General features: G+C 45.8%; 4 protein-coding genes across 7 annotated transcripts; 1 reads left to right on the top strand and 3 right to left on the bottom strand.

Annotated features, from left to right (window-relative positions):
* Positions 1-185: 185 nt before the first annotated feature.
* Positions 186-10,401, bottom strand: LOC148321703 (uncharacterized). 3 transcript variants are annotated; one of them, XM_088318368.1, is made up of 11 exons: positions 9,402-9,889; positions 7,919-7,978; positions 7,659-7,679; positions 7,139-7,405; positions 6,967-7,054; positions 6,458-6,687; positions 6,099-6,386; positions 5,547-5,728; positions 3,062-3,154; positions 2,408-2,701; positions 186-2,010 (listed from the first exon to the last, which is right to left on the bottom strand). In XM_088318368.1, the coding sequence occupies exons 2-10, from the start codon at positions 7,962-7,964 to the stop codon at positions 2,411-2,413; spliced, it is 1,506 nt and encodes a 501-aa protein (XP_088174494.1). In that variant the 5' UTR covers positions 7,965-7,978; positions 9,402-9,889; the 3' UTR covers positions 186-2,010; positions 2,408-2,410. The 3 variants fall into 3 exon arrangements, with proteins under 3 accessions (XP_088174494.1, XP_088174493.1, XP_088174492.1); XM_088318367.1 differs by having other exon boundaries at positions 186-2,013; positions 9,402-9,888; XM_088318366.1 differs by lacking the exon at positions 186-2,010 and adding an exon at positions 9,934-10,401 and having other exon boundaries at positions 2,173-2,701; positions 9,402-9,519.
* flot1a (flotillin 1a) lies at positions 10,128-15,906 on the top strand. The gene is made up of 12 exons (XM_088318369.1): positions 10,128-10,276; positions 10,759-10,822; positions 10,918-10,993; positions 11,333-11,423; positions 11,509-11,652; positions 11,728-11,847; positions 11,944-12,039; positions 12,250-12,584; positions 12,922-12,967; positions 13,046-13,183; positions 13,260-13,421; positions 13,918-15,906. Exons 2-12 carry the CDS (start codon positions 10,780-10,782, stop codon positions 13,936-13,938), a joined length of 1,272 nt encoding a protein of 423 aa, XP_088174495.1. The 5' UTR covers positions 10,128-10,276; positions 10,759-10,779; the 3' UTR covers positions 13,939-15,906.
* zbtb22b (zinc finger and BTB domain containing 22b) lies at positions 14,441-19,389 on the bottom strand. Of its 2 annotated transcripts, XM_088318365.1 has the most exons (8): positions 19,237-19,382; positions 18,698-18,748; positions 18,542-18,603; positions 18,131-18,431; positions 17,530-17,876; positions 17,124-17,411; positions 16,870-17,055; positions 14,441-16,724 (listed from the first exon to the last, which is right to left on the bottom strand). In XM_088318365.1, exons 4-8 carry the CDS (start codon positions 18,414-18,416, stop codon positions 16,137-16,139), a joined length of 1,695 nt encoding a protein of 564 aa, XP_088174491.1. In that variant the 5' UTR covers positions 18,417-18,431; positions 18,542-18,603; positions 18,698-18,748; positions 19,237-19,382; the 3' UTR covers positions 14,441-16,136. The 2 variants fall into 2 exon arrangements, with proteins under 2 accessions (XP_088174491.1, XP_088174490.1); XM_088318364.1 differs by having other exon boundaries at positions 18,542-18,748; positions 19,237-19,389.
* A 309-nt stretch (positions 19,390-19,698) lies between these two features.
* On the bottom strand, positions 19,699-24,777 carry kifc1 (kinesin family member C1). Its single transcript, XM_088318962.1, has 16 exons — positions 24,481-24,777; positions 24,045-24,144; positions 23,675-23,728; positions 23,519-23,602; positions 23,252-23,432; positions 22,893-23,058; positions 22,246-22,413; positions 22,048-22,161; positions 21,822-21,908; positions 21,557-21,754; positions 21,079-21,243; positions 20,809-20,947; positions 20,575-20,714; positions 20,339-20,412; positions 20,118-20,193; positions 19,699-20,023 (listed from the first exon to the last, which is right to left on the bottom strand). The coding sequence occupies exons 1-16, from the start codon at positions 24,556-24,558 to the stop codon at positions 19,979-19,981; spliced, it is 1,869 nt and encodes a 622-aa protein (XP_088175088.1). The 5' UTR covers positions 24,559-24,777; the 3' UTR covers positions 19,699-19,978.
* Between the last annotated feature and the right edge of the window lie 241 nt (positions 24,778-25,018).

The raw sequence follows: 25,018 nt of genomic DNA, 5'->3' as shown, positions 1-25,018 counted from the left end.
GTCTTTTAATGAGGTCACGCGCCAGCATGCCAAAAATGAAACAAAGGATGTGAAGTACAGATGTGAAAGTAATGAACAAATATAGCTAATATCAATGAAATTATTGATTAGAATTATTAGACTTGCTCAGAAGGACTTGATGAAGTACAGCTATTGTAAATAGAGAAATTAAAAAAGATGCAAAATCATTTCATTGTTTTATTTATGTGATGGGCACAGTACAGTAATGGATGCGAGCACACAAAATATATTTAATATCAGTCACTCTGAGACAGTTTCTCAAAATAAAGTGAACTCGTCAAGGATATTCTTCCTAAGAACGTATGTGAGAGCGCTTGTGATTCGATTGAGGTGATTCGACTTTGAAAAGAGAAGCAATGACAGCAACATTGTATTGAAAATGCATTTATTCTGAATTATTCATTCATGACAAAAAAAGGAGAAGCACTACAAATCACTCGACGGGATGCAAAAGGTCGGACTGAGTGTAGAAATGCGGACTGGTTCTTCCAGCTGACAACGGAGCGTTTGTTTGTGGCTGTACAACAAAGTGGTCGAGTTAAAAAGAAATGTGAAGAAGTATGAAACATGAATGGCATGCACACAAAGCAGTTCACAGTCTCAAACGTGTGAACAGGTCACACTTGGTGAACATTGTGCGCATCAACGTTTGCTCGATAACTGTGCCATCAGAACAAGAAAATACACATCGAGAATTCCGTCAGTGACGCAAAATTTTATTTCAGGGCTTCACTGTGAATCAAGACGAGATTTACATCGAAATTGAAGCCTGTACTCGTTTTACTACTTCAACAGGTGCATGCGCTGATTAGTTCATTTTGAAAAGAAACATGTTGGTGCGTGTGAGTAACTCACATTGAATAAATATATGTTAGTTCACCGACGTGAGAAAAAAAATGATTGTAAAATGTCATAAGGCATTGCATCCATGCATATAGTTGAAACCTGCCCTGACCAAGATGGCGGCGGCGTCGACGGCTAATATAGAACCCAATGTTACTCATCTTTCCTAATTCACAATCAAGACTTCCAGAGTACTGCTAAAAAATTCGCACTTATCTTAGCATCGGAAAGGGATAAGAACACTTTCATTTTACCAACAGAAATAGGCTGATTTTTGATCTTTCAAAATAGAAAAATATAGATTGACGTAGGCTCGCAGGCAAAAATATTGAGGAAATCAAAATGCCCGACGTGATGTAAATAAAACATGCAGATGTTTGTATTGACAACCGCCAGCAAAAAAGGACGATTTGGTTTCATGTCGATCAGTGCTATCATCAGATATATTGCTTAAATTCGTCAAGCTCAAGCATTCGCTTTTCTGTATAGATACGTGTGTGTATAGTTCGGAAACATGCCTTAGAAAAATTACATAATTTAACGTTGGTTAGTTGAGTATACGTTCACCGACGTTGTATTTACATTCGCTGCTACCAACTTGCAGGCGGATTTTTTTATTTTTCCGAAATGTTGTGCTTGGAGCTAAACACACACGCACACGCACGCACGCACGCACACACGCACGCACACACACCTTCAAATGTGATTCCCTGATGCTGCTTCAATTGAATTTTGAGATGAGAAAATTGCATCATTTCGTCTTCGGTGTCCTTCAAATGATCATTTTTCCATTTGGGCTAACCCGAAAAGTGACTCGAGTCAAGTCATGTGACTGGAGTGAGTCCCAGACGTCCGGCGATTCCGCTGCTCAATCTCCATTTAGGGTTGTTTCCAACAAATCTCCAGCGGCAAAGACCTCAACGGAAGTGGTTTTGAATTTTGGCTCACATGCAGTGATTGGACTACTCTAAAGTGTTGAAGGCATGCACACAGTCGTTTTGTTCTTCTTCTGACGTCGCGCTCTTGTCGATATTGTGCTCGAATTCTTGCGGTCTCAAACCGGGGTCAGAGGGCCCCTCGGGGTCGGCAGATTAATTTCTCGGCCCTTTGGAAATGTTTTATCCACCGCGTGCTTATGACGACGGCCTGCTACAGAAGACAAAATCAATTTGCAACCAGTTACGAGACAATTGGTGAAATAAATGAACTTGTCACAGAGGAAGCTAACTAGCATGGCTAACAGTTGCTGCCGCGTTCAGAAAAGGCGCTACAAATTGCCAACACTGACTGTGCGTTTACAAATTTGCAGACATGTTGTTCGTGTCGGAGAAAGAATTGAATTTAATCCAGCTCAATTTAGTCAATGAAAATGATTTACGCTGAAATGTTCCATAGAAAATATTTCCCAAGGTTTAAATTTAATTTGAAAAGGGGGTCCCCGGACCCCAAATTTTGAGAACCCTCGTTAAAGTCAACACTGATGTCCGGATCTGTGATTGTGCTTTCTCGCAACTGGACGGATGCTAATGCTAACGGTAGCGACCTCTCAGGTGCTCTGCGCCGCATCCTCCTTCCGCTGAGCTTCTCCGCCCTCATCCGCCGTCTCATCACCGGCGGCGCTTCCGGCATTTCCGTCGGGCACCGGCGCGACCTCCCGGCCAATCGGTAGGTCCCCCTCGGGGGCGGGGAGGAGGGGCTTGTGGGAGGCGCAGGTCACGGCGGCGTCCGTGTCGCTGTCCGCGGGGAGGCCCGAGTCCACTCCGGAGTCGCTCATCTCCAGGAAGTTGGCGTCTGACGAGAGCGCCTGGTAGCCGCCCGCTTTGGAAACCTCCACGTCCTGCAACAAGGACCGGAAATGAGAAAGAACCTCCGCCAAGGCCACACGAAATATTTTAGCGGCTAATCTTATACAAACAAAGTGTCCATGTTATTTGTCTATAGGTGGGTAAATCTTGAGTGTTTTTTTTTTTAAGATGAAGTAGTGAGCGTTTACAGAACAGGAAGTGGTCCAAATTCAGGTCAGTGAAAAAAAAAAAAAGAAAAAAAAATCATCATTCATTTATGAACACAATCCACCAAGATTATTTATAGATTCATTCGTCTCCTCACACTCAGTCGACAACACAAGAGGATGTAGTACGGAAATTGTGGCGTCGCTGCACGGCTGTATTGTTATTTTTTTTTCATAATTACTGACCTTGATGGTGACGTCGGCATCCTTAGCTGGTTTGTCGCACGCCGACTGTGTGAGCGACTCTTCTGTGAACCTGCTGTACGCTTCGTGCACCACCTGTACACAACACACACGCAAAAAAGTCAAAGACCACCACGAGAGACGCTGGCCGGACATCTCAAGGTTGCGCGGCACAGCAGAAGAAGAAGAGGACAGACGTAGAAGCGAGATGGCGGAGGAATGGCGACGCAGTCAAGCCAGTCTTTTGGGGTCTCCACCCGAAAGACGACCCACGTCCGGTCGAGTCGCGCCATAATAATGTCAACCACCGCTGCACACACACGCAGAGAGGGAAAGACCGGGCTACGCAAACACACGAGGACACACTTACTGAGAAACCTTTTTTAACACTTGGGATACGTTCCAGATCCACACGCAAAACAGAGACCACAACACCGCTCTCGATATGAACACAACACACAGCGCAACACAGAAAAACACAAAACACACAAAAAAGGACAACCGGGAGTGGCGTGACGAGACACACACACACACACATTGACCAAGCTTCAACTGCAGCAGCGAAAGGAAGGAAAAAGAGAAGACAGGAAAACAAGTAGTACGAAAAAAAAAGGAAGGATACAAGGAAGAAACTGAGGAAGGAAAGAAAAGGTGAAGGGAGTCACCAAAGCAATTAATGAAGGAAGCAGAGTTGAAATGAAAGGAATAAAACGGGAGAAGGGAGACAGGGAAGGAAGGAAGAACGGGGGGGAAAAAGGAGGTTGTCAAGAAGGAGGTAAAACATGAAGGTTATGAAGAGACGAGGAAGGAAGCAAAGAAGCAAAAAGGAAGTCAAGAAAGAAGGAGGGTTGGCCAAAAGAGTGAAGGAAAGAGGCGTGGGGGGGGGAAAGAGTGACAAAGGAAGGAAGGCCAGGGAATGAGAGGTGAGGAAGGAAGGACGTAAGGAAGGAATACAAGGAAGGAAGGAGTTAGGACCAAACAAAGAACATGAAAAAAAACAAATGAAGGAAGAAAGCAAACATGGATGGAAAGAAGGAAGGAAGGAAAAACTGAAACTTTTCTCTACTAGCAAGTAGCGAACAGAACAGAACCATTTCAACATGTTTGATTTTCTAAATTTCCTTCGATTTTGAAAAGGAAACGTGATTTGGAAACGATGCACGATGAAGAATATTTGACGATGACGAGTGAATGTTTGCACGAGGTGCGAAAAGTCAAAATTGCCGTCAGCAAGTACATTGAAATGGATCTTTTTTTTTTTTTTCTTTTTTCCTCTTTCGCCAAGTTTGTCCTGCAAGACGCGCAGCTTGTCGGGATCCCCGCCACATTTTGTGCCGGATCCTCTCATGGTCACTTTTTGCCAAATGAGTCCACGGATCAACTCGTGCCTGCCGGCCAACGTTTGCGCAGCACTCCAAGTTGAGGCGGTCGCAGCGCGCTTGCCGTTGACGCAATTCAAGCGGGCGGGAAGTCAATCGGGGAGCTTATTTGCCCAAAAAGGGGATGGACGGGACACAGAGCAGAAAGAAGGAAGCCACAACACATTTGGTCTCACCGGGAAGACGCTCCCACTTGAGGCTCCTTAAAGTCAGAGGCACAGGCGACAACGTTATTACGCAACACAAGAAAATCAGTCAACAGGGGCGGGGCAAAGAACGCAGGGCGGGTACGAGCCCTTCTTTTTATTATTTTTTTTATCCAAAAATGAATTAATTAAAATTAATTAATTAATTAATTTTGCTTCTTATTCATGTTACTCATTAAATAATTTGGTTTATTCTAAATAATAACACAAAATGTCAGAAAATGTGCTTTTAAATGTACTCAATTGTTTGTTTTTAAATTAAATTATTGTAAACTAATTCAAATTATACTAATCCAATTTATTAAAAAAATATATTGTTTGATGATTATAAAATAAAATATATAATTTTTCAAATGTGCTAAATGTCTAAAATAATCGAGCATTTTATTACATTTAAATTAGAAATATTGGTTCTAAAATAATAAAATACAGAAATCAAATGCATTGTATACTTTTGATATAGTGTACAATAAATCTCTAAAAAAAATACAAATTTAAAAATTAAATATCAATTACAAATCGTAAAATGAAAACTAGAATCAACGATTATTATATTATTAAAATGATCAATTTTACATTTGGAAGTCAATTACAAATGAAGAAATGGAAAAATGTATTTTTGGGGGGTTTCAAACTATTATTATCAGTCATCAACGTAGTCGTGACAGCAGCAGCAATAGTCGGAGACTTTTATGTTTGATTCTATTTATGTGTCTCACTTTGTTTCAAGCTACTTTTTTTGTTCTATAAATAACCTTGAGTACAACTGACATGGTCCATCTGTACCTTTTAAAACTCTATCGTGGCCCACATTATTTATCCCCGCCCCCCCGGCCCCCCAATTCTGCTCCGGTGGCCGCCACGCGCAACGGCACGGCACGCCGAGGCTCGGCGCGGCCTTACCTGCCGAAAGGCTTCGCCCTCCTCGCCCTTGCCGGCCTGCTGGGCGAGCAGCGTCAGCTTCTTGCTCTTCTCGTTCCTCTCGTGCACTTTGTAGAGACACGAAAGCAGGCACGCCAGCAGCATGAAGGCCAGCAGGCTCAGCAGCGACAGCACGGCCACCGTCAGCGCCGGCAGCTTGGAGGCTACACAAGGCGGACAATTTATAAGCAAAAACTCTATTTATTTGATGTAACGTGGATTTTGATAAGAAAAAAATAGTCAATTCTACAGCAGTCATGCATCATAATTTCATGCATTTATTGTGTGGCTCCACCAGGGGGCAGCAAAATACATGCCAACATATAGAAACAAAGAACTGCTGGTCGCAGAGGATAAAGAATATATCCCTGTGAAAAACTAACTGAAACTATATTTTACGCTTGTACGACTAACTTTAACAATAAAAAAAATGTCATAAGGAAATAAAATCTAAAAAAAAAAAATAATGAATAAACGTACTCTAAGAGGGCAAAGATGAAAACGAAATAAAAACTAACCGTGATGAAAACTTACCGACCACGTCAACGTAAACGTGAGCCACGGGGAATCCGGCCAGGTCGGTGATTTTGAAGACGCCCACGTCAGACCCTCGCACTTTCCTCACCAGCAGCTCAGATCCGTCCACGCTGACGCGGCCCGCCAGCTGGGAGTCCGGCGGCGTCACCAGAACACCTCGCTCCAGGACCGGCCGGGCCTGGTGGCTCGATTTGGGCCGGTAGACCACGTTGACTTCGTCGTGGCGCAGGTAGAGCTTCACCGTCATGTCGGCTCCGCTGGAGGGATGCAGGAAGTCCTGGTGCTCTGCCGTCCCAAGGGAAACGTTAAAGGACACGTCGAACATTCTGCAGAACGGGCGCGGCTTTCCGTCCCACCTCGCACGTGCAGGCAGTTCCTCCTGCGCACTTTCCCCTCGCGGTCGCGCACGGTGAAACTTCCTTCGTCGGCCATTTTGACCGAGTGCAGCGCCACGCTCTTGTCCGTCACGCTCAGGCGTCCGGCGTAGTCGTCGGCCAGCACCAGCGTGTGGCGGAAGAGTAGCGCGGCCGGCGGCTCGGTGGCGTGCAGGAAGTCCGAATGGTTGCCGTAGTGGACGGGACCGGGCCTGAGCGGCGTCGGGGAGAGCGGAGATCACTTGGGGGAGACTTCTTAAGTGATTTGAAGTCATTTTCGTGTTTTTTACTACGGCTGAATCGGCTGGCCGATTTCAGAGGCTCCAAATTTCGATGACGTTAGCATTGTTAGCATTAAGCTAGTGGATTGGATCCGTCTACATGTGTTGCTTTTTCAAATATTCGTTTTTAAAACACAAGTTTTATGTTTAGTTAGACATTGAATAGAAACCACTTTTTTTGTTTTGTAAGCAATATCAAAACAAGTGTACCTGAACTCCAAGCTGATTGGACCTTGCACCTGGTTCAAGTGGATGTAGTAAGTGTCTCCGTACTTGACCACTTCCTCCACGGCACAATCTAAAGAAAAAAACAAAACAAAAAAACATCAAAATACGAGGCTGACGCGAACTTTTCTCCTTTTTTCCTCTTGTGGTCGTTGACCTCGGACATCGAGAGTGAGGCGCCTGAGCACGCCTTCTTTCCTGCGGACCACGTAGACGCCCTCGTCTTCCTCCTGCACGTCGTCCAGCACCAGGTGGCCGTAGGGAATGAGGCGAGCTCGTCGGTGCTGCACTTTTCCTGCTCGAAGGAGCGTCACCGCAACACTCTTATTGGTCTTGGGATGGAAGACCACCTCACCGATATCACCGGGTGGGATGTCGATATGGATATCTTCGCCGAAAAAGGCTGTCCTGTACTCATCCTTGACTGGACAACGCGGGAAAATTAAAAAACAATTGTTAGTCTATGCCATTGCGATTTGGTGTTCCACAGGGTTCAATTTTGAGTACCGGCTGTTTTCATTGTATTTGCTGTCACTTGCTATTAAAGTGCTCTCGAAATAAAGTTTGTTGACGATTCCAGTGTCTTTTCGTCTCCCTTTCTCACGTTCATCAAGATGACCTCATTGAACAATATCCCAGTTGTGCTATTGCCAAGCCTCGGTGAAGGTCAAGCTTACCTTTGAAGGACGCCGATGCAGCTGAAAAACGATAAAGTGAAATTTAACACGTTTTCTGTAAATAAGTTAAAAGCATTCTTAATGTTGGAGACGTTGAAATGTAGCGACCGCTAACAATAGCAAGCAAGGGGGCGGGGCTTTGACACACTGAGTTGGCACAAAATACAACGAGAGAGGGAGGGGGGGGGGTTAAGCGGAACACGGTGGATCCCTGCGATGAGCGTCTGGAGAAGGTCGCCCCAGCGAGCCGTGATGCTCACCCGTGCAGAGCAGGTTGCTAAGCAACACACATGCCATCCCTCTCATCTTCCACAAGCAGGCTGGAAGGGAGAAAAAATGAAGCTGGTTAGATAACACGTTCACAATTTATAAAAAAAAAAAAAAAAAAACACCTCAGAGCAAGATTGAGTAACTTTTCAGCCAAAATCAATCGGGGGCAATTGAGAATTTGTCTTTTTTTTTTTTTTTTCTCCTCTTAAGAGGTAGACGAAGTCGCCACTGAAGGCGCAGGTAGCAAAAGCACGTTGGCTAAATTTTTCCCTCCTGACGGGTGGTCATTGCTCCCCAGCCAATTAGCCGCAATTAGCACAGCTTTGTTGACGTCGGCAGCTTTCATCCCGCCGAGTCAGTCACTCAGCGAGGAGGAGGAGGAGGCGGCATCGGGCTTCCATCATTCTCCGCTTACACTTTCAGTCAGATTCTCTGTTTTTTTTTTTGTTTTCGGTGACACAGCGCTGTCTTGACTTGTGCTTAATTCAATTTGGGACCAAGCTACTCGATTTTTAATTTAATTTGACATATTGCATATAAAATGCCATTCATTAGTATTTATTCAACTAGCAAAAAAAGAGTGATGTGTTGAAGGGGCGTGGCCTATGAAGTCAGGTTAGTCTGCGTGTGAGCATCTGGCTGTGAGGCGTGGTCAACAGCAGCTCCTCGAAAGCGTTTTTATTTTGTGCGTTTGTGCGGCGCTCGGTGCCATTTAATAAACATTTAAAAGTGCATCGGCGAATGGAGGGCATTTTAATTGCTCCGGCGCACCGAATATTTTGGCTCGCACCACAAAGCACACCAAGTCGAGATACGACGACATCCGCATCACATTCACTCATGGCGCCTGAAAAAAATAAAATAAAAAATCAGACGCCATTTTAGCGCACTTGAATCCAAATTGAAACAGCGGGTCGCTTGGGCCTCTCTTGTCCCACAAGGCGCCGCCTCCTCCTCTTCCTCTTCTTCATCTTCTTCCATGCAGCTGGTGATGCAGCCAAGGGTGTGTCAGGACCAGCATGTCTGCTGCCTGTCCCGCCCCACTCATGAGAGGTTGGGGGTCCCAGATAGAAGAAAGATGGAGGATGATGGGAGTGCGATGGTGGCCAAGTTTGTGCATAATGAGATTATGGAGGGAGGAGGGAAGCGGGGGGGGGGGGGGTGTTTTTATGTGTCGGCTGCATTTGAAATGAATTATGTTGCTCTATTAGAGCATTGTGGAGAACACTTTGGATGAGGACTCAAAAGCAGAAGGAATGTGGCACGTTTACATATAAATACATCTCATAATCAATAAATACAGGTAATAAATGCACGTGTGAGTAAGAGTAAAAGTCCATTGTGTGTGTAATAATTGCTTCGTGGAGGTGTGAAGATGCTTATAATGACATCAATCCGCCCGAAACCAACAGTCCAAAATCCGAATCGTGCATACAGGACAGTACACGGTGCTGCAGTGGACTTGGGTCTTACCTTACGTCGTGTTGGAGGAACGAGGACGCAAAGTGTTCCCTTCGTGCGTGGAAATCACCCCTTTTTCTCTCTTTCAACAAGCTCGTCTAAGCTGAACGCACCACAGCACGGCAGCCATCTGGAGAAAACCACAGAATGAGAGAGAGGGTGGAGAGCTAGAGTGAGACTTTCCCAGGAACGACAACCACGACGATGCTGCCTTTGTGCGCCTTCGGGGACTCGGCGCCAATCGGGAATCTTCGGCTGTTTTCGACAAACATCGCGCAAAGCCGCCAGCTGGCGCTCTATTTGGAGGCAGAACGCCTTCCGAGTGATTATGTGGTCACGAAACATTCGTGGTAAGTGGTAAGGGACAGCAAGGGCTTCTCCGCGCGACGACCAGAATTTATACGACTCCAAAATGCGAGACGAAATCTTTAATCCCGAGTGGTAAATCTACGTAAAACAAATTAAATCATCGAGTGAAATATGCTAAATAATATGTATAAAATATCTATAAATGTGCAATAAAAAAAGTAAGTGAAATACGTACTGTAAATATAAGTACTTGAAACACACGGCGGACTGTTGGTGTAATACGCTATTAGGCCGTTTGAGGGCGACAAAGCACAGAGCGCGTCCTCGTTTGAAGGCGTCGAGCTGCGGTTGCCTGCGTCACTCCAACGACGGCCACCGGGAATTTACGTCATTATTTTTCGAGCGCCTGCCCCACAAATCGAGCGCATCTTTGTTGCTGTTAATTTACACGTATTATTATTTTTGCTTTTCGACCACCTGCCGCTCGTCTGCGCCGTCCTCGTCACATCCACACAAACGCAAACAGCGCTCGGATCATTCACTGCTGCTGGATTTCAGCCATCTCTTTTCCCTGCTTGGTAAGTTTTCTTCGTGCATATTGCAACGTTTGACATTAAATTTAATTTACAACCTGCCCCCAGTGAGACCAAGTCATTTTTTCCCCAAGGGATGTCGCTAAAGGTGGGTCTATTTGATGCTAAAAGTTGCTAGATGACGTTGACGACGTCACTACGTAAATACGTCATTACGTAATCACGCAGGGAAACAATCGCTTGGAATGTGTTCATTTATATGAATGCATCATCATTTAGAAATATATACACACACACAACACATATACATTTTATACACAATTGATTAATATTTTGCTTTTTACTGTTGAAATAATAAAACGGATCAGATTTGATAGAGAAAATATTTGTCATTGAGGGGAAAATATGTTGGTAGTGTCGGCTAAATTTCAAATGTTGCTCGCAGCTAAAGTACTAAATTGGTATCACATCCTTTAACAATTAACGTCCAGTAAGAAGAAAACTTCGTACATGTGTTTGCTTTTCAGGCTGCAGGAGCACCGGCCGACATGTTCTACACTTGTGGGCCCAACGAAGCAATGGTGGTGTCAGGTAACTCCCTTCCTCTCTTCGTGCATGACGGCAGCGGCAAACTTTGTGAGTCCTCCAAGATAACGTCTTCTCTTCTGCCGTCCACCGCATCGCAGGCTTCTGTCGCTCTCCTCCGCTGATGATCGCCGGAGGCCGCGTCTTCGTCGTCCCTTGCATTCAGCAGTTGCAGAGGTAGCAAAAACCACACAGAGGCCTTGAACATGGACAAATACAGCAGCAAAAAAAAGGACACGTATCATCTCACAATAAACAGAAATCATCAATCATCCTCTTTTTGTCGGCGTAAAAAGCAGGATAATAATATATCATTTAAAAAAAAAAAACTTGGCTGTGTTGAACGCGGACTAATCTATGTCCGTACTTTAGCCGCAGGGGCCACTTGTGAGTCAGTTATAAGTCTGCAATTCTATCAATTTTATAGTCGCAAACTAAATAAGTGTGCCGCCATCTAGTGGTGAGACAATTGTATTGCATCCAAGCTCCGTTTGTAGTCGATTTTGACTTTCTCAGGATCTCCCTCAACACCCTGACCCTGAACGTCAAGAGCGACAAAGTGTACACCCGCCACGGCGTGCCCATCTCCGTCACGGGCATCGCACAGGTCAGGTTTAAGTCCGACTCGGGTGCGAAGAGGTTCGGCAGATTCTGCATTCCGAGTCTTTTTTTTGGTCTTGAATTCCCCACAGATGAAGATTCAGGGTCAGAACAAGCAGATGCTGGCCGCCGCCTGCCAGATGTTCATGGGCAAATCGGAGGCAGAGATAGCGCACATCGCCTTGGAGACGCTGGAGGGCCACCAAAGGGCCATCATCGCCCACCTGACTGTCGAGGTGACTTGAAACGAGGGCCGGGGGCTCGTTGTGATCGCGATTGCGATCGACCAACAGGATTTTTTTTTTCCACAGGAGATCTACAAGGACCGCAAGAAGTTCTCGGAGCAGGTTTTCAAAGTGGCCTCGTCCGACTTGCTCAACATGGGCATCAGCGTGGTCAGCTACACGCTCAAAGACGTCCACGACGACCAGGTTGAGTATCTTGACTCCGCCCACTCCGGAAATCCCGCCCCACATATCAGAAACCGCCATTCCCTTGTGTGTGTGTGTTTTTTTTTTTTTTTTCAGGATTACCTGCACTCCCTGGGGAAGGCTCGCACGGCGCAGGTGCAAAAAGACGCTCGCATCGGCGAGGCGCTCAACAAGAAAGACTCCGTCATCAGGGTGAGAAGATTGGCCTGGTCTCACCTTTTAAGAAAAACGTGCGCTGCAGAACAGGAGGCACAACTTGAAGACGGAAAAATAACTGATGTGATGTGGTTGCAAAAGTCTGCACACCCTCTTAAAACAGTCTGAAGGTGTATTTTGTTCATAATGGAGTTGTGTAATCGCGGGAAGGTGTCGTCTCCCGATAACGCCTCCCCCCCCCTGCAGGAGGCGCACGCCATGCAGGAGAAGGTGTCGGCGCAGTACAAGAACGAGATCGACATGGCCAAGGCACAGCGCGACTACGAGCTGAAGAAGGCGGCGTACGACATGGAGGTGAACACCAAGAAGGCCGAGTCGGAGATGGCCTACCAGCTGCAGGTGGCCAAGACCAAGCAGCGCATCGAGGAGGAGCGCATGCAGGTGCAGGTGGTGGAGCGCAGTCAGCAGATCACGCTGCAGGAGCAGGAGATCACGCGCAAGGAGAAGGAGCTGGAGGCCAAGGTCAAGAAACCCGCCGAGGCCGAGAAGTACCGGCTGGAGAAGCTGGCCGAGGCACAGCGGTCAGTCGCGCGCCGTTTCACGACAATTTCATTTTTTTTTTTAAAAGGAGCGGAGAAAATGTGAATGGATAAAAGAGAATTTTATTTTTATTTGGAAATTATTTTTTTTTAGATTTAATTTTTTCAAATGAATTGAATTATAAATAATTAACCAATTATCACACTTTTAGTAGTTTGTGAGTTTAGTTTTCTTCTTTTTTTTTCTCTCTTAAATTCATTTACAATTTTTTTCTTTTTTTTAACTATAACGATTTTTACAATTATTTAATTATTATGTTGATTAGGGGGAAAACAAATTTTCAGTGACTTTTTATTGCCTGCCGTTGTGTTCTTGCAGTCTCAAGCTGATCATGGAGGCCGAAGCCGAGGCTGAATCGATCAGGGTGAGGGAAAAAATAAATTTTGAAAGCTGTTTTTTTTTCTTGAGTAAGACAACTTACTTACTTTTTTGTTGTTTGCAGATGAAGGGCGAGGCAGAGGCGTTCGCCGTGGAGGCCAAGGGCCGCGCCGAGGCGGAACAGATGGCCAAGAAGGCCGAGGCCTTCCTGCTGTACGGCGCCGGCGCCATGGTGGACATGTTGCTGGAGAAGCTTCCCCTGGTGAGACACGAAGCAGGCCGGGGTGCACGCCAAACAGAAAACGCTGAATTGACGCATTTCCACTTGCTTCCACTAGATGGCGGAAGAGATCAGCAAGCCTCTGTGCGAAGCCAACAAAGTGACCATGGTGTCCAGCGGAGCCGAGGTGGGGGCGGCCAAACTGTCGGGCGAGGTTCTGGACATCATGACCCGCCTCCCCGACGCGCTGGAGAAGCTGACCGGGGTCAACATCGCACAGGTCACACACACGCGAGTGATTAATCAGTAATCTGGAGCCACTAAAGAAATGGGAACATTTACTTTTGGACAAAAGTTTAAGTCATTTTCATTGAAAATATTAATCAATTAGTCGCCAATTACTTGAGCAATTGTTGCGCCTCCCAATCAAATAAAAAAAAAAAATTTTATTATGAAGAAAAGTTATATGTTTTAATGTTAAGGACCCAAATTATTTTTAATGAATGTTATAATTATTTAACCAATTTTTAATATTAAAAATATTTTTTTTATCTTAAAATAAATCAATTTACCAATTATTTAATCTGATAAACTAATAAATAATTCCTTATTAAATTTAGATTCAAGTGCACAATTTATTTGTAACCTGGACTCACGCACACTCCTTTCCCGGAAATGACTTTCTTCTGGCTCCTGATTGGCCGTTTCAGATTTGAAATCTGGTGTCGTTTTAGGAAGGAGACAATTAACTCCGTCATCTCTCCACATTTTTTCAGGTGAGCTCACGCAGTGGCTGAGAAGGAGCGACCGGCCGCACTCGTGTTTGGGCTGTTTATCAGATGCGTTCTTCATCATCGTCATCATCCTCATCACGAAGCCGCAACACTCTTTGCTCGATTTCCTGTGTCGTGCACATGCTGCTCACGTCCCTCGTGCATTTTTGTCGCTACATTTGTGGCTCACTAACGGTATGAGCAAATTTTGTATCACGTGGGCCATATATTTGGTCGCAATTAGAGAAATTATCACTTTTATTTGAATAATATAAAATTGAAAAATATTGTGGCGTCGACGCTCTCGCACCTCAAGCGCTTCTCACGTTATTGACTTGATGATCACTAATCCAGAAATGGTTGTCTGCAACGTAGCAGTTTAGAAAAACAGAAACTGTATTTATGTATTTGTTTAATGGTGTGATTTAATGAGGATTTTTTTTCACACTGAGAATAATTGCATGCTACGAGAGTTTTAAGCAAGTGCCAGGGTGTGGAAATAAGTCAAGAAAAAAACATTTCTACAGCCGTTCTACGAGAATTTATTGACATGTGCACAGGTTAAAACAGGCACGTTGCAATTCTACGGCTTTGATATATGGATTTCATTTTGGCACAAACAAGCCTCCATTACAGCCTTCCAAAAACATGTCAGGACTCAAGATAAGAACAGGTTAAAAAAAAAAAAAATTACGCCAACCTGCATGTCTTCATTATAAATATTGGCAACATATTTCAACAAAAATGCCTGCTTTAGTGTTCAACTGTCGTACTCTTACTGAAAACAAGACGGACGACATTTTGAGGAGCCGTCAGTTTTTAAAATACATTGTAGGCAAGCAACCTCTGCGCTTTCTTCGCATTTCACCAGCAGCAACATTCATATCAATATGAAGAAAATAAATAGTAGTCGTCAACAACTGCATTTTTTCCTTTTGAAACAGCCAGTGTGGAAATAAAAAAAAAAAAAAGTATAATTATTCTCTCGAAAGCGGTGCTGGACAAACTTATATATATATATATATTTTTTTTTTTTTTAGAACAAAACTAATCCAATTTTTTTCTTTAGTTGCATTTGCACTGAATTTGATAAGAAATTATTTTTGGGGAATTTAATCACAACATTTACGTGTGTACTGAAGTGATATTTGACTTACTTTATATTTACAATAAATCAAAAAATTATTTAAGCGTAGAAAACATGAATGAGTAACATTTTAATTAGTCTTTTTTTTATGTAAAACGTTAATACACAAAGTACGTGACCTTATTTACAATTAAACTCAATTGAAATGTGATCAATAAATACGGAATAAATAAAATACTTTTTGTGGGGCAAAACAAAACCGGCAAATAATACAAAGTAAATACTTTCCCGACTATAAAGTATTGCACGTCCTTTTTATCTTTTTTTCCGTTTCCGGGCAGAAAAACAGCAGCAAAAATGGGAGAGATCTGACAAAAATGTTCAATTCAAGGACATTAAGATGTTTTTTTTTTAAGCAATATTCTGAAAAATATATTTGTGAAATCCTTCTTTTTAATGTAAATATATTTACGTGTACACGGTTTAAAGTCGTTACTCCGGTGTAGATTACGGTTTAAATTCTTAAAAAATTAATAAATAAATAAATCATTCCACACATCAAATGTCGACAAAGCACACAAATCGCTACAAGTTGTGTGTCCGAAAGGAGAAAATTCATCTCTGTGTTGGCGTGAACACGACCTACGCGGGTTGGCTCGGTTACATTTCCCGTTTCCCAGTGGCCTTGAATGCGGCATTCGGGTCAAGTGATCAGCGGGCGTCAAAGAGCGTGTTCAAGCCTCGCCGGCCAATCCCAACGAAACCCCCCCAAGTGTGCATCCGCGCGTGCGGCTACATTGCAAGTGGGACTTAATCGGGACTATCGCCAAACACGAAACGTCACCGGTTTGTTGATGTCGTTTTTGGAATGTACATTTAACACCATTAAAAGATAAGAGAGGTGATCAGCTTACCCGTTGCTGGGGGGGGTCGCAGACGTCAAACGGCACCGTTACGTCCCTCGACAAGAAGCAGAGGGGATTCCAATTCTTTCTTTTTGACGCCAACAGGACCGTCCTTATCAATTGTTCGAAATGATTAGCACTGGCTAGCACTTGTTAGCTTGCGTTGTTCGATGTCATTACTTTTTGTTAGCGGTCATCAGCATTCACGCACGGCCTTTAGCGGTCAGGTGTTAGCTGTCGTTAACGAGATCGTGCTCCAAGGGCAGGCTGCCAAATATCCCCGACGCGGCGGCGGTCGCGGTGTGATGGAGGCGCGAGGAGGTAGCGGACACGACACCTCCTCGCAAGCCTCCCTCACGCGGCGGGAGGAGGAGGTGATGGCCGGGAAGGTTCTCAGCGACATCGTCGCCGCCTCCTCCTCGACGTTCGCAGTGCGATCGATGCCTCATGAAGCTGTCTCGCCACATAAACTTGCGACCGCATCCGGCGCAGTGGTACGGCTTGAGCCCCGTGTGCGTCTTCATGTGCTCGGTCAGGTGATGCTTCATCTTGAACTTCTTGGCGCACACGGGGCAGTGGAAGGGTCTCAGGTCCAGGTGCATGTTGATGTGGCGGTCCCTCATGCTCTTGTGCGTGAACGTCTTGCCGCAGTGGCACATGAAGACTTTAGCGGAGCCCACGCCGACCTCGCTTCCCGGCGCCGCGGGGCCGTGCTCCACGCTTTTGAACGCGCCAGCGCCGATCGTTCCGCTCAGAGGAGGCGGTGCGGCGTCCATCGGGAGCGCAGACGTTTGTCCGTAAACGAGGATCTGGTTGCCCTGCGTGGCGCAAATTCGGCACATTACAGAAACGAAATGGTGAGAAAAATGCAAGTCATTTTTATTTATTTTTTATAATTCAAATCTTATATTAAGAGTTTAATCCAACTTAAAAGAATTCCGCTCAAATAAATGGCTTACTTACCTGCATGTCCAGAGGGAAGAGCTGAGTGCGTGTCGGGACCTGAGCCAGCAGACCCGACGCGGCTCGGTTGGCGCCCTGACTCGGATTCGGACCCGCTCCGGAGTCCTGGACTTGTTGAGCTAAAGCCGCGTCCAGCAAGCTGCCGTCCAACTTGAGGAAGTCCTCGGAAGACTGGCAGTAGTCCATCTGGATGCAGTGGACATGGGGACATGAGTTTGTTAAAAAAAAATAAAAATTATTAAATTGCATCTGACCTGCGCGTCGGCGGCGTCTCCTCGCCCGCCAACGTCAACGAGCGTCCGCACGTGCGAAATGGCAAAGTCGGCGGCGTCCCTCTCCCGGCTGGACGCCACCTCCCTCTCGTCGTCCTCGTCTTCGTCGTCCTCGTCATCCTCGTCCGCCCCGCCGCCCTCCTCGCCCGACACCACGATGAGGTCGTGGTCCTCGGGCCGCTCGGCTTTGACCACCACCCACTGCTTGCGGGGCATGATGCTGGGCGGGATGTAGGCGGGGCGTCTCTGGGGGGACGCGTCCTCGCCGTCCTTTGAGGGACAGATGAGCGGTGAGGGAACGTCTGCGCAAATTCTGCTTTCCGATTGATAAAAGTTGAACAGGCTGAAACTCGGAGAACACGCGAAAGGTGCCGAAGAGAACGTTCACCTGATATGAGGAAACCCCAAAACTGTCACTGACGCCAACTTCCGCCTCTGACGCCGTGCTGGATTTCTTCCTCCTGTCTCCTCCTTTTTTCTTTTGCTGATACACCTCCTCCTCTTCTTCTTCCTCCTCCTCCTCCTCGTCTCCCTCTTCTATCATAAAGGACTCCTCTCCAGATGGAATGCAGTAGCTGGGCGTGTTGCTGGCCACGCCGCCACCGGCGCCGCCGCAGCCCGCTGAGGTCGTGGCCGCGCCGGGGCTGAAGTAGTTGGTGCTGCTGGGGGATTGGCTCTCGCTGGCCGACGGGCGGCTCGGCGGCTGGGAGGCTCGCGGGGGATCCTGCTGGCTTCCTAACAGACAACATTTTCAAAATGCCATTCCTTTTTCCCAGCGGGGGAGGCGGCAAACAGAGAAACAGCAACAACAACAAAAACAAACAACCACAACATGAGGCTCCTCAATATTAGCTTTGAGCCTCAAGAACGCGAGACAAAAACTTAAAAAGACAACAAAAAAAAAGCACGCTGGCATATTTTGCATGGTTTGCTTTGCAAATGAGAATTTGTTCTGAATATCCAGAAAATAACCGAATCAAATTTCATACTTTCCACACTTGCGAAGCAACCCTGCGAGTCTTGGGACCCCGCCGGCCGAACTTGATCCCCGACGAGGACGCCGCCGTTCGCCGAGCCGCCGCCGCCCGCAGCCCGGCCCTCCTTGAGGAGTTCGGTGCATTTGTCCACAATATGCCACATCTGGAGGACGCTGCCCACCGTCAAGTAGTTGACGATGTCCTCGCGCAGCATCCTGAGCTGACCCGTGTAGGCGCAGCGTAGCACGCTCTCAAAGGCCAGCGGGTCCATCACGGCCGGGATGGACACGCTGGACATGTTCTTCAGCAGGACCTTCAGACCACACGAGGACAATCAGCTCCCATCAAATGTTATCATCGCTCGTCCACATTGGAGTGACAAGAGATCTTAAGAAAAGGTGAGATGTGAGACACGCTTCTCACCTGGTCATGGAAGTATGGCGAGGAGGCAGCCAGGACGCAGCGGTGGGCCTTGAAGACGTGACCTTGAACGTGGATGGAAAGATCACACAGGCGACCGTCTTCCCGCTGCTGGTTCAGGCCGTCCAGCACTGAGGTTTGGGAGCTCGGGAAGCATACCTGCACCACGGAGTCGCCGCTGCTGCCCACCTCCAGTGAAGCGGACTGCATCTGACATAATCAAAGACACATGATGTCCTCAAAAAAAAAAAAAAGTCTATCTATGCCAACGACAAATAGTGACAGGCGGTGCAATTAAATGGTTTTCCACTGGATGGCAGAGGATAAAAATAAAGCCGTCTGTCCACCTGTTTGATTCCAAGATCTGAATGCTGGCTTTGTTAAACTGAACAAGTGCAAAATTCAAACCATGGAGATTTGAGACTAAATTGAGAGGAGACCGTTATGAATTGAGCGCATACTTTCCAAAATTTTTTGTTTGTTAATTTTGCTGATATAAAATATGAGCCTTCATGAGAAAAATAGCTGTCCACAAGAACAAGGCACGTTTACAAAACATTCCTAAATTATTATTGTGCAGGAACATCATCATTTGAACGGAATCCCCTTCCGCACGAACAGACGTGCTGTTAGCATGCTAGCTAGGTTAGCCCATGGCAAAAAAACAAAACATGGCGGACCCGCCCGCGTTCACCGACCTTGTCTTTTTATCTAGCCCGACGAGAGCACAACAGGCCAGGCCGCGCTGGTTGTGCCTGTCGGTCGGGCCGGTCGAACCAGGCCCGGAGGTTTGGAAAGCATTTCTGGAGGATGTTCGTTTTCGTTTTCTGCAGACAGTGACGCGGCCCCTTTAAGAGGAGTCAGACGTAAAGCAGGTAGGAAAATGCGCTGTTGGCTTATAATATGCAGACGACGACGCCATATTGGATGTGGCCAATTATATACATCAGGAGAGGAGATGAGACATGTGCCTGTGAAAAATTGTGCAAGAAAATAAATAAAAGTGTGCTTTAACGTAGTGCAATAATATTTTTAGACTCCTTCACTTCCATCCAATTTTTTATATCCCAGAATAATTTTAAAGATGAGTGAAGATGACATTTTCAGAACTAGTCAGTTCTTAAAATGTCTACTTGAAATGAAAGCCACAAACGCAGAAATAAATGATGTGCTGTATTTTAATATCAAGCCAAATATTCCAGAAATGTTGCACAAATATGAAGCCCACAATTTCATGACAAAAGGTAAAAAGCACAGTTGAACAGAAATTTTAAACATACAAATATAAAAAGAAGTCATGTCCAGCTGTGAATATTTTACGGCTGGTTGTCAATCAATAACAAAACCTTCGCCAAATAATTAAAAGGCCCATGCATATTAATTGGATTAAAAGAAATAAAGTTGTTTTTGTACAAGAGCGGGGGCAGCGACCACTTGCATCTACTTCCGGTTGGCGCTAGCCGTGCCGATCACACAGTCGTTGACCTGCCAAGGCAACAGAGGTGTCACATGATCATATCGCTTCTTCTTCATATCAAATGTCACAAAATGTGAAAAAAAAGGCGCCGGCGAGGCTCACCTTGCTGGCAAACCGCAAGGAATTAAGCGTTTCGCCAAAGCTGTCCTGCTCTGGCGCGATGTTGACGAACATCAGACTGGAGAGAAAACAAGTGACTCAGTAGATGACATCAGTTGAAATAAAAATAAATAAATATTAATAAATAAAAAAAAAAAAAACTGCAGAACGTGTTAAGGTTTTGAGTCCAGTAAGGAGTTAAATAAATAAAAGTTTATACACACGTTTTACTGTTCCCACCCAGGCAGCCCTGCAACAGGTACGTGAGTTTGGAGTTCCGGTAAGGAATGTAAGTCTCCTGCAACACAACACGCGTGACCTCGTCAACCACAAAGTGCGCTGTCAGGACACGGAAATGTGACATCACACCACGACTTCATTTGCGTTTTTCACTTCAAACGGGTACTCGGCCGTAAGTGCGTCGCCACAAATACGACGACAACACGGGTGGCTCACTGACCTTGTTGGCCAGCGCGTTGATGACGATGCCCAGGTTGGACAGCGAGCCGTTGATAGCGGTCATCTCCTTGAAGCGCTCGCCCTGAGACTGACTCTTGAGCATCCGCTCGCTCCCGGCCAGGTCCACCAGACACAGAGTGGCTGCGCACACGCGCAAGATTTATGGTGTTTACATCGTTTAAAAATAAATAGATCAATAAATGACTATTTAAAAGCCGCCGCTAGCTTAACTCACAGTTGCATTTGATGTCCCGTCCGGCGTTGACGCCCTCGATGTCTAGCTGGAAGACAGAATGCGAGCGGGACGAGCGGTCGTTTTGGTTGGTCTGGGCCGTGGAGCGGTTTTCGTTGGCCAAGGCGATCAAGCGCAGGACCTGAGGTGGTCGGGGAGAGTTGACCAATTCTCAAAGTTTGGACCCGAGGGGAAATGACAATTTACTGCTTCCAGCTCACAAAGCCCCAGTTTGAGAACCGCTGGACTGTCGTACATGCAAGCGTGCGGTACCTGGTCCTCGTTGGTGACCTTCTGGTAGGTGAGGTTGCTGATGGTCATCTTGTTGCTGGTGGACTTGTGTATTTCGTGTTCGGGCCTCGTGCGAGCATTGCCCGTGTACAGCAGGTCGCGCAGGCACTCGTTGTAAATCTCCACAAAGCTGGCCGTGAAGCAGAACTGGCCCGGGACACAGCGAGACAAAGATAGTCATCGTCAACAAAAAGAAGTAGAAATTGAAAAAAAAATGAATACATAATAATTTGAGTGTTCCTTTTTTTTTTTTTAATTAATACATCTTGCAGTCAACAAAGCGCCATACACACTATAAAAAAAAAATTTTTTTTAAATCTAAAAAACTAATAAAAAAAAAAAAAAATACTATTTTCTAAACTAAAAAAAATAATAATAATAAATTAAATGTAATTAACTATTAAAACCCAGATAGACACACAGGGACAATAGAGTCCAAGTCACATGTCAAAGAACCAACCTCCCAGCCTTGGTTGGCAAGCTTGTGGGTGGCGGCAAATATTTGCTGCACGGCTCTGGGAATCATGCCGCGGGCTTGGTGGTCCTCGGCCCCCTCCATGGTGTACGTCTTGCCGCTTCCAGTCTGGCCGTAGGCGAAGCAGCACACGTTGTAGCCGTCCAGCGCCGACTGCACCAGCAGGGATATCTCCTCAAATATCTGCTCGGAAATGCCACGGATGTTTGTGAACGGTCTTGTCATTTGACGCCGATGGCCGCTTACGTACCTCCTGCTGGTTTGCGTCGGGGCCAAAGACACGGTCAAAACTGAAGTTGTAATTCTTCTGGGTGTCCACGCTTTTGCCTGTGTGAGACTGAGAGGAGACATTTTTTTTTTTTTTTTCAGTAACTATTGTTTGAGTGGGGGAAAAAAAAAAAACTCAAAAAGAAATAAAAACTATCCATAATGAAAAAAACCCAAACGAGTCAAACTTGGTTCGACACGAAGCTCACCTCTTCAGTTTTCACCAGCGTGATTGCTTTGTTGTCTTTGGCAGGCAGCTGGATGTGTTTGCTGAACCCGCCGTCCACCAGGGGGCGCACTCTGCAAAACACTCGGATGTTGCCCTGCAAGCAATTTGGGAACATTGACCGGAGGCGACTGCAGGAAATGAAATTGATCGACGGTCAAGTGAACCGAAAGCGACTTGCCTTGAGCTCCTGAATTGTATTGTGGAGCTGCCGCCGCTCCATCTCGCCCACGTGGAGCTCATCCTCCAGGTGGGCCGTCGTTTCCCTGAGCGAGCGCACCTCCTCCTCGGCCGCCCGCAGGCTGGCCTGCACGCGGGTCAGGGTGGAATCCTGCACAGACAGCTTCATCTGCGGCAAAGCGCAGGGCCCAACCGTTAGCCACATGTTGTCCTTTAGTATTTTGGTTTGAATGACATTCTTCGGTTTAAGTTGTTATGAGTTCACGTCTTAGGAAAAAAATAAAAATAAAATTAAAAATTTAAAAAACAATCCCGGAGGGTTTTAAAAGAGCTAATATCGGACGATTAAATCGGCCAGCAAATTTATTGATTGGGTCCAAGTCAGCAGATGAGGCCGTACAAAACGGCCTAAAATAAATAAATAAATATTTTTCTGCTCATATTTCCTCTATTGGCTTGTAGGGGGAAAAAAAACCAAAAAAAACAAGGGACTGATTTATTTTGCAAATTAGCTTCTCTCTTTCAATTTATAGAATCTTTGAAACGTTTATTTATTTATGTTTAAACATACATGATCTAAAATTAATAATGAAAAAAAAAAAAAATCTAATTAAATTGGGTAAAAATCAGCTTGCGTGCGAGCGTCACCTTGAGCGTTTGGATCTCAGTCTCCTGACTGTCCCGCAGCGTCTCCATCACTCTGTGTTTGTCTTGCAGGTTGTTGAGCTCCGTCTGCAGCGCTTTCTTTTCGCTGCGGACCCTCTCCAACTCGTCCTGGACGCCGAGGAGTGTCCGTAGCCTCTCCTGGTTATTGCTGGAATGAAAAGAAAAGGCGTGTCTTTTTTTTTTTAAAGAGCAATTGGGGAATTACAGAAAGGCACTGCATCAGAAGCCGTTGGTTGTTGCTCCTAAAACTGTCAAGAATGACAGCCAAGCATAAGCCAGCAAAAGAAAAAGAAAAATGTCCGACAAGAAGGTGGCGAAAATCAACTGCCTCAAACCCGCACCTGAGGTCCCTCTCCATCTCAGCCGCTCTCGATTGCAACTCGGCAAGGGAGCCCTTCAGGTTGTCTCGCTCCAGGTTGGCAGATTTCATCATGCTCCGGCAGTCCTGGAGCTTCCCTTTCATGTCGCTGACCTTGCCCTTCATGTCCCACGGGTGTCTTCGGGGGGCCCCGCCAACGCTGCCTACGGGGCCACGCCATGCGTCGGCAACACAAATCCAAGTCAAGGCCGCATCCCGGCGTGAATTGACGACAATGTCCGACCTTTACCTGCTTTTGGCTCGACGGGGGCCACGTGTGCTGTTATTTTGCCTCTGTTTGCTGCGGTCGACGCCACGGACGCTTTGTGGACGCCTGATGGGGAAGATCAAAGCGAAAGGTCAGGCGCAGCGCCCGGGTGGGCGTCGACTGTTCACCTCCTCTTACCTCTGGAGGGGGCGACCGCCACCGTCGCGGCTCCGACACCGCGCGTCGGCCTTGCTGCGGAGGGGACAAAAGTCAGAGAGGGGGAACTCTTATTATAGCAGTATAAAATCGCAATGTATATTCGCTCGGGGTGTAGCGGTTCACCAAATGTCACGTTCCTGTGCAGGAAGGACACAAAATCCCGGGTACTGATTTAACGACACCTTAAATGAAACGTTAAACTTGTTTGGGTGCACCTGCGCTCCTATTATGGATTTGTTTCAAACTGATCTGAAGCCCTTGAGTTGAGTTGCAGCTTTTGAGATTTGAAAATTTCATTCTGCTGCAACGGTGAATGTGAATGAAAGTGTCAGACCTGGAATGAACTTACAAGCGGGTGCCCTGGTTGCTGGGACCGGTGCCCGTTTGGTGCCCACCATGGTGGCAGCAGCTTGTGGTTTGACAGCATTCGGCTCCTTCCGGGACTTCTTCTGCAAGGATGAGCATTCCGAATCAAACCTTTATTTAAACATCCAGACGTAATTAACCGGAAGTATATCTGTGAAATGGCACGTGTTTGGTGACGATTGCAGTGAGCGTCTTTTGCAGGAAGCAGATTCGACAAACGCTCTTTAAGCCAACTTCTGAGCATAAAGAGATGTGCATGGAGGTAAAATAAGACATGCAACGATAAACGATAAGACAAATTAATGATGGCGGCAGTAAAAAGCAAAAAAAAAAAGAATAAACATAAGTTTGAGGACGAAGCGAGGCGACTTGCTTAACTTAGACACGATTTCTTTCGTAAGACAGAAAATATGTTTTACCTGCGCTGGTTGCGCGTCGTAAATGTTCTCCGAGTTGGCGAGCACTCGCTTGCTCGCCATGACCGGCAGTCGAGACATGCCTCGATTGGTCTGGAATAACGCAAAAAAAAAAAAAAAAAAAGGTTGTCAAAACGCCGAGATGTGACTCCGTCTGTGCTAGTTTGGGCAACTAAACGGAGCTACAAATGTTCGTAAAAACAAATTTTCCCGAAATAGAAAATATCCTGACGTGAATTCGCATTCAAAGCTTGGGGCGGTTTAAAATTTGAACTGCAACAGTTTTGGTGGCGCCGCGGAAGGCCTGTCGTGATTGGCTGAGCCCGCGTAAGACCACGCCTACACAGCTTTTTATTTTTATGGCTTGATTTTGTGTGAAATATTTCGTTTATGAATTAAAAAATGGAAGCAAATAAATCAATGTGTAATGAATTAGTTAAATGATTATTTGTAAAATGAAAAAAAATGATATAACTATTTCTTGATTTAATTATTTCATGTTCCCACGTTTATGGAGGACTGAAAGTGCCAAAATTAACTA

Source organism: Idiotropiscis lumnitzeri, chromosome 16 (assembly GCF_059441095.1).
Source record: "Idiotropiscis lumnitzeri isolate Australia: NSW breed Sydney's pygmy pipehorse chromosome 16, RoL_Ilum_1.0, whole genome shotgun sequence".
NCBI lineage: Eukaryota > Metazoa > Chordata > Actinopteri > Syngnathiformes > Syngnathidae > Idiotropiscis > Idiotropiscis lumnitzeri.
Note: the sequence above shows the minus strand (reverse complement) of the source record. Positions and strands in the feature narration are given on the sequence as shown.

Bases quoted from the DNA above. Each gene is read 5' to 3' on its own strand.
- LOC148321703 (XM_088318366.1), bottom strand. From the start codon at position 7,964: ATGAGAGGGATGGCATGTGTGTTGCTTAGCAACCTGCTCTGCACGG. The intron at 6,688-6,966 runs GTACACTTGTTT...GACGCCGCTCAG, and splicing joins CCAATCAGCTTGGAGTTCAG to GCCCGGTCCCGTCCACTACG. The intron at 2,702-3,061 runs GTCAGTAATTAT...TCCTTGTTGCAG, and splicing joins ATGCCGACGTCACCATCAAG to GACGTGGAGGTTTCCAAAGC.
- flot1a (XM_088318369.1), top strand. From the start codon at position 10,780: ATGTTCTACACTTGTGGGCCCAACGAAGCAATGGTGGTGTCAG. The intron at 12,040-12,249 runs GTGAGAAGATTG...CCCCCCCTGCAG, and splicing joins AGAAAGACTCCGTCATCAGG to GAGGCGCACGCCATGCAGGA. The intron at 13,422-13,917 runs GTCACACACACG...ACATTTTTTCAG, and splicing joins CCGGGGTCAACATCGCACAG to GTGAGCTCACGCAGTGGCTG.
- zbtb22b (XM_088318364.1), bottom strand. From the start codon at position 18,748: ATGCAGTCCGCTTCACTGGAGGTGGGCAGCAGCGGCGACTCCGTGGTG. The intron at 17,877-18,130 runs GTATGAAATTTG...GTTGTCTGTTAG, and splicing joins TTGCTTCGCAAGTGTGGAAA to GAAGCCAGCAGGATCCCCCG. The intron at 16,725-16,869 runs GTAAGTAAGCCA...TGCGCCACGCAG, and splicing joins TCTTCCCTCTGGACATGCAG to GGCAACCAGATCCTCGTTTA.
- kifc1 (XM_088318962.1), bottom strand. From the start codon at position 24,558: ATGTCTCGACTGCCGGTCATGGCGAGCAAGCGAGTGCTCGCCAACTCG. The intron at 21,755-21,821 runs GTACGTAAGCGG...ATTTCCGAGCAG, and splicing joins CCGACGCAAACCAGCAGGAG to ATATTTGAGGAGATATCCCT. The intron at 21,244-21,556 runs GTTGGTTCTTTG...GTCCCGGGCCAG, and splicing joins TTGCCAACCAAGGCTGGGAG to TTCTGCTTCACGGCCAGCTT.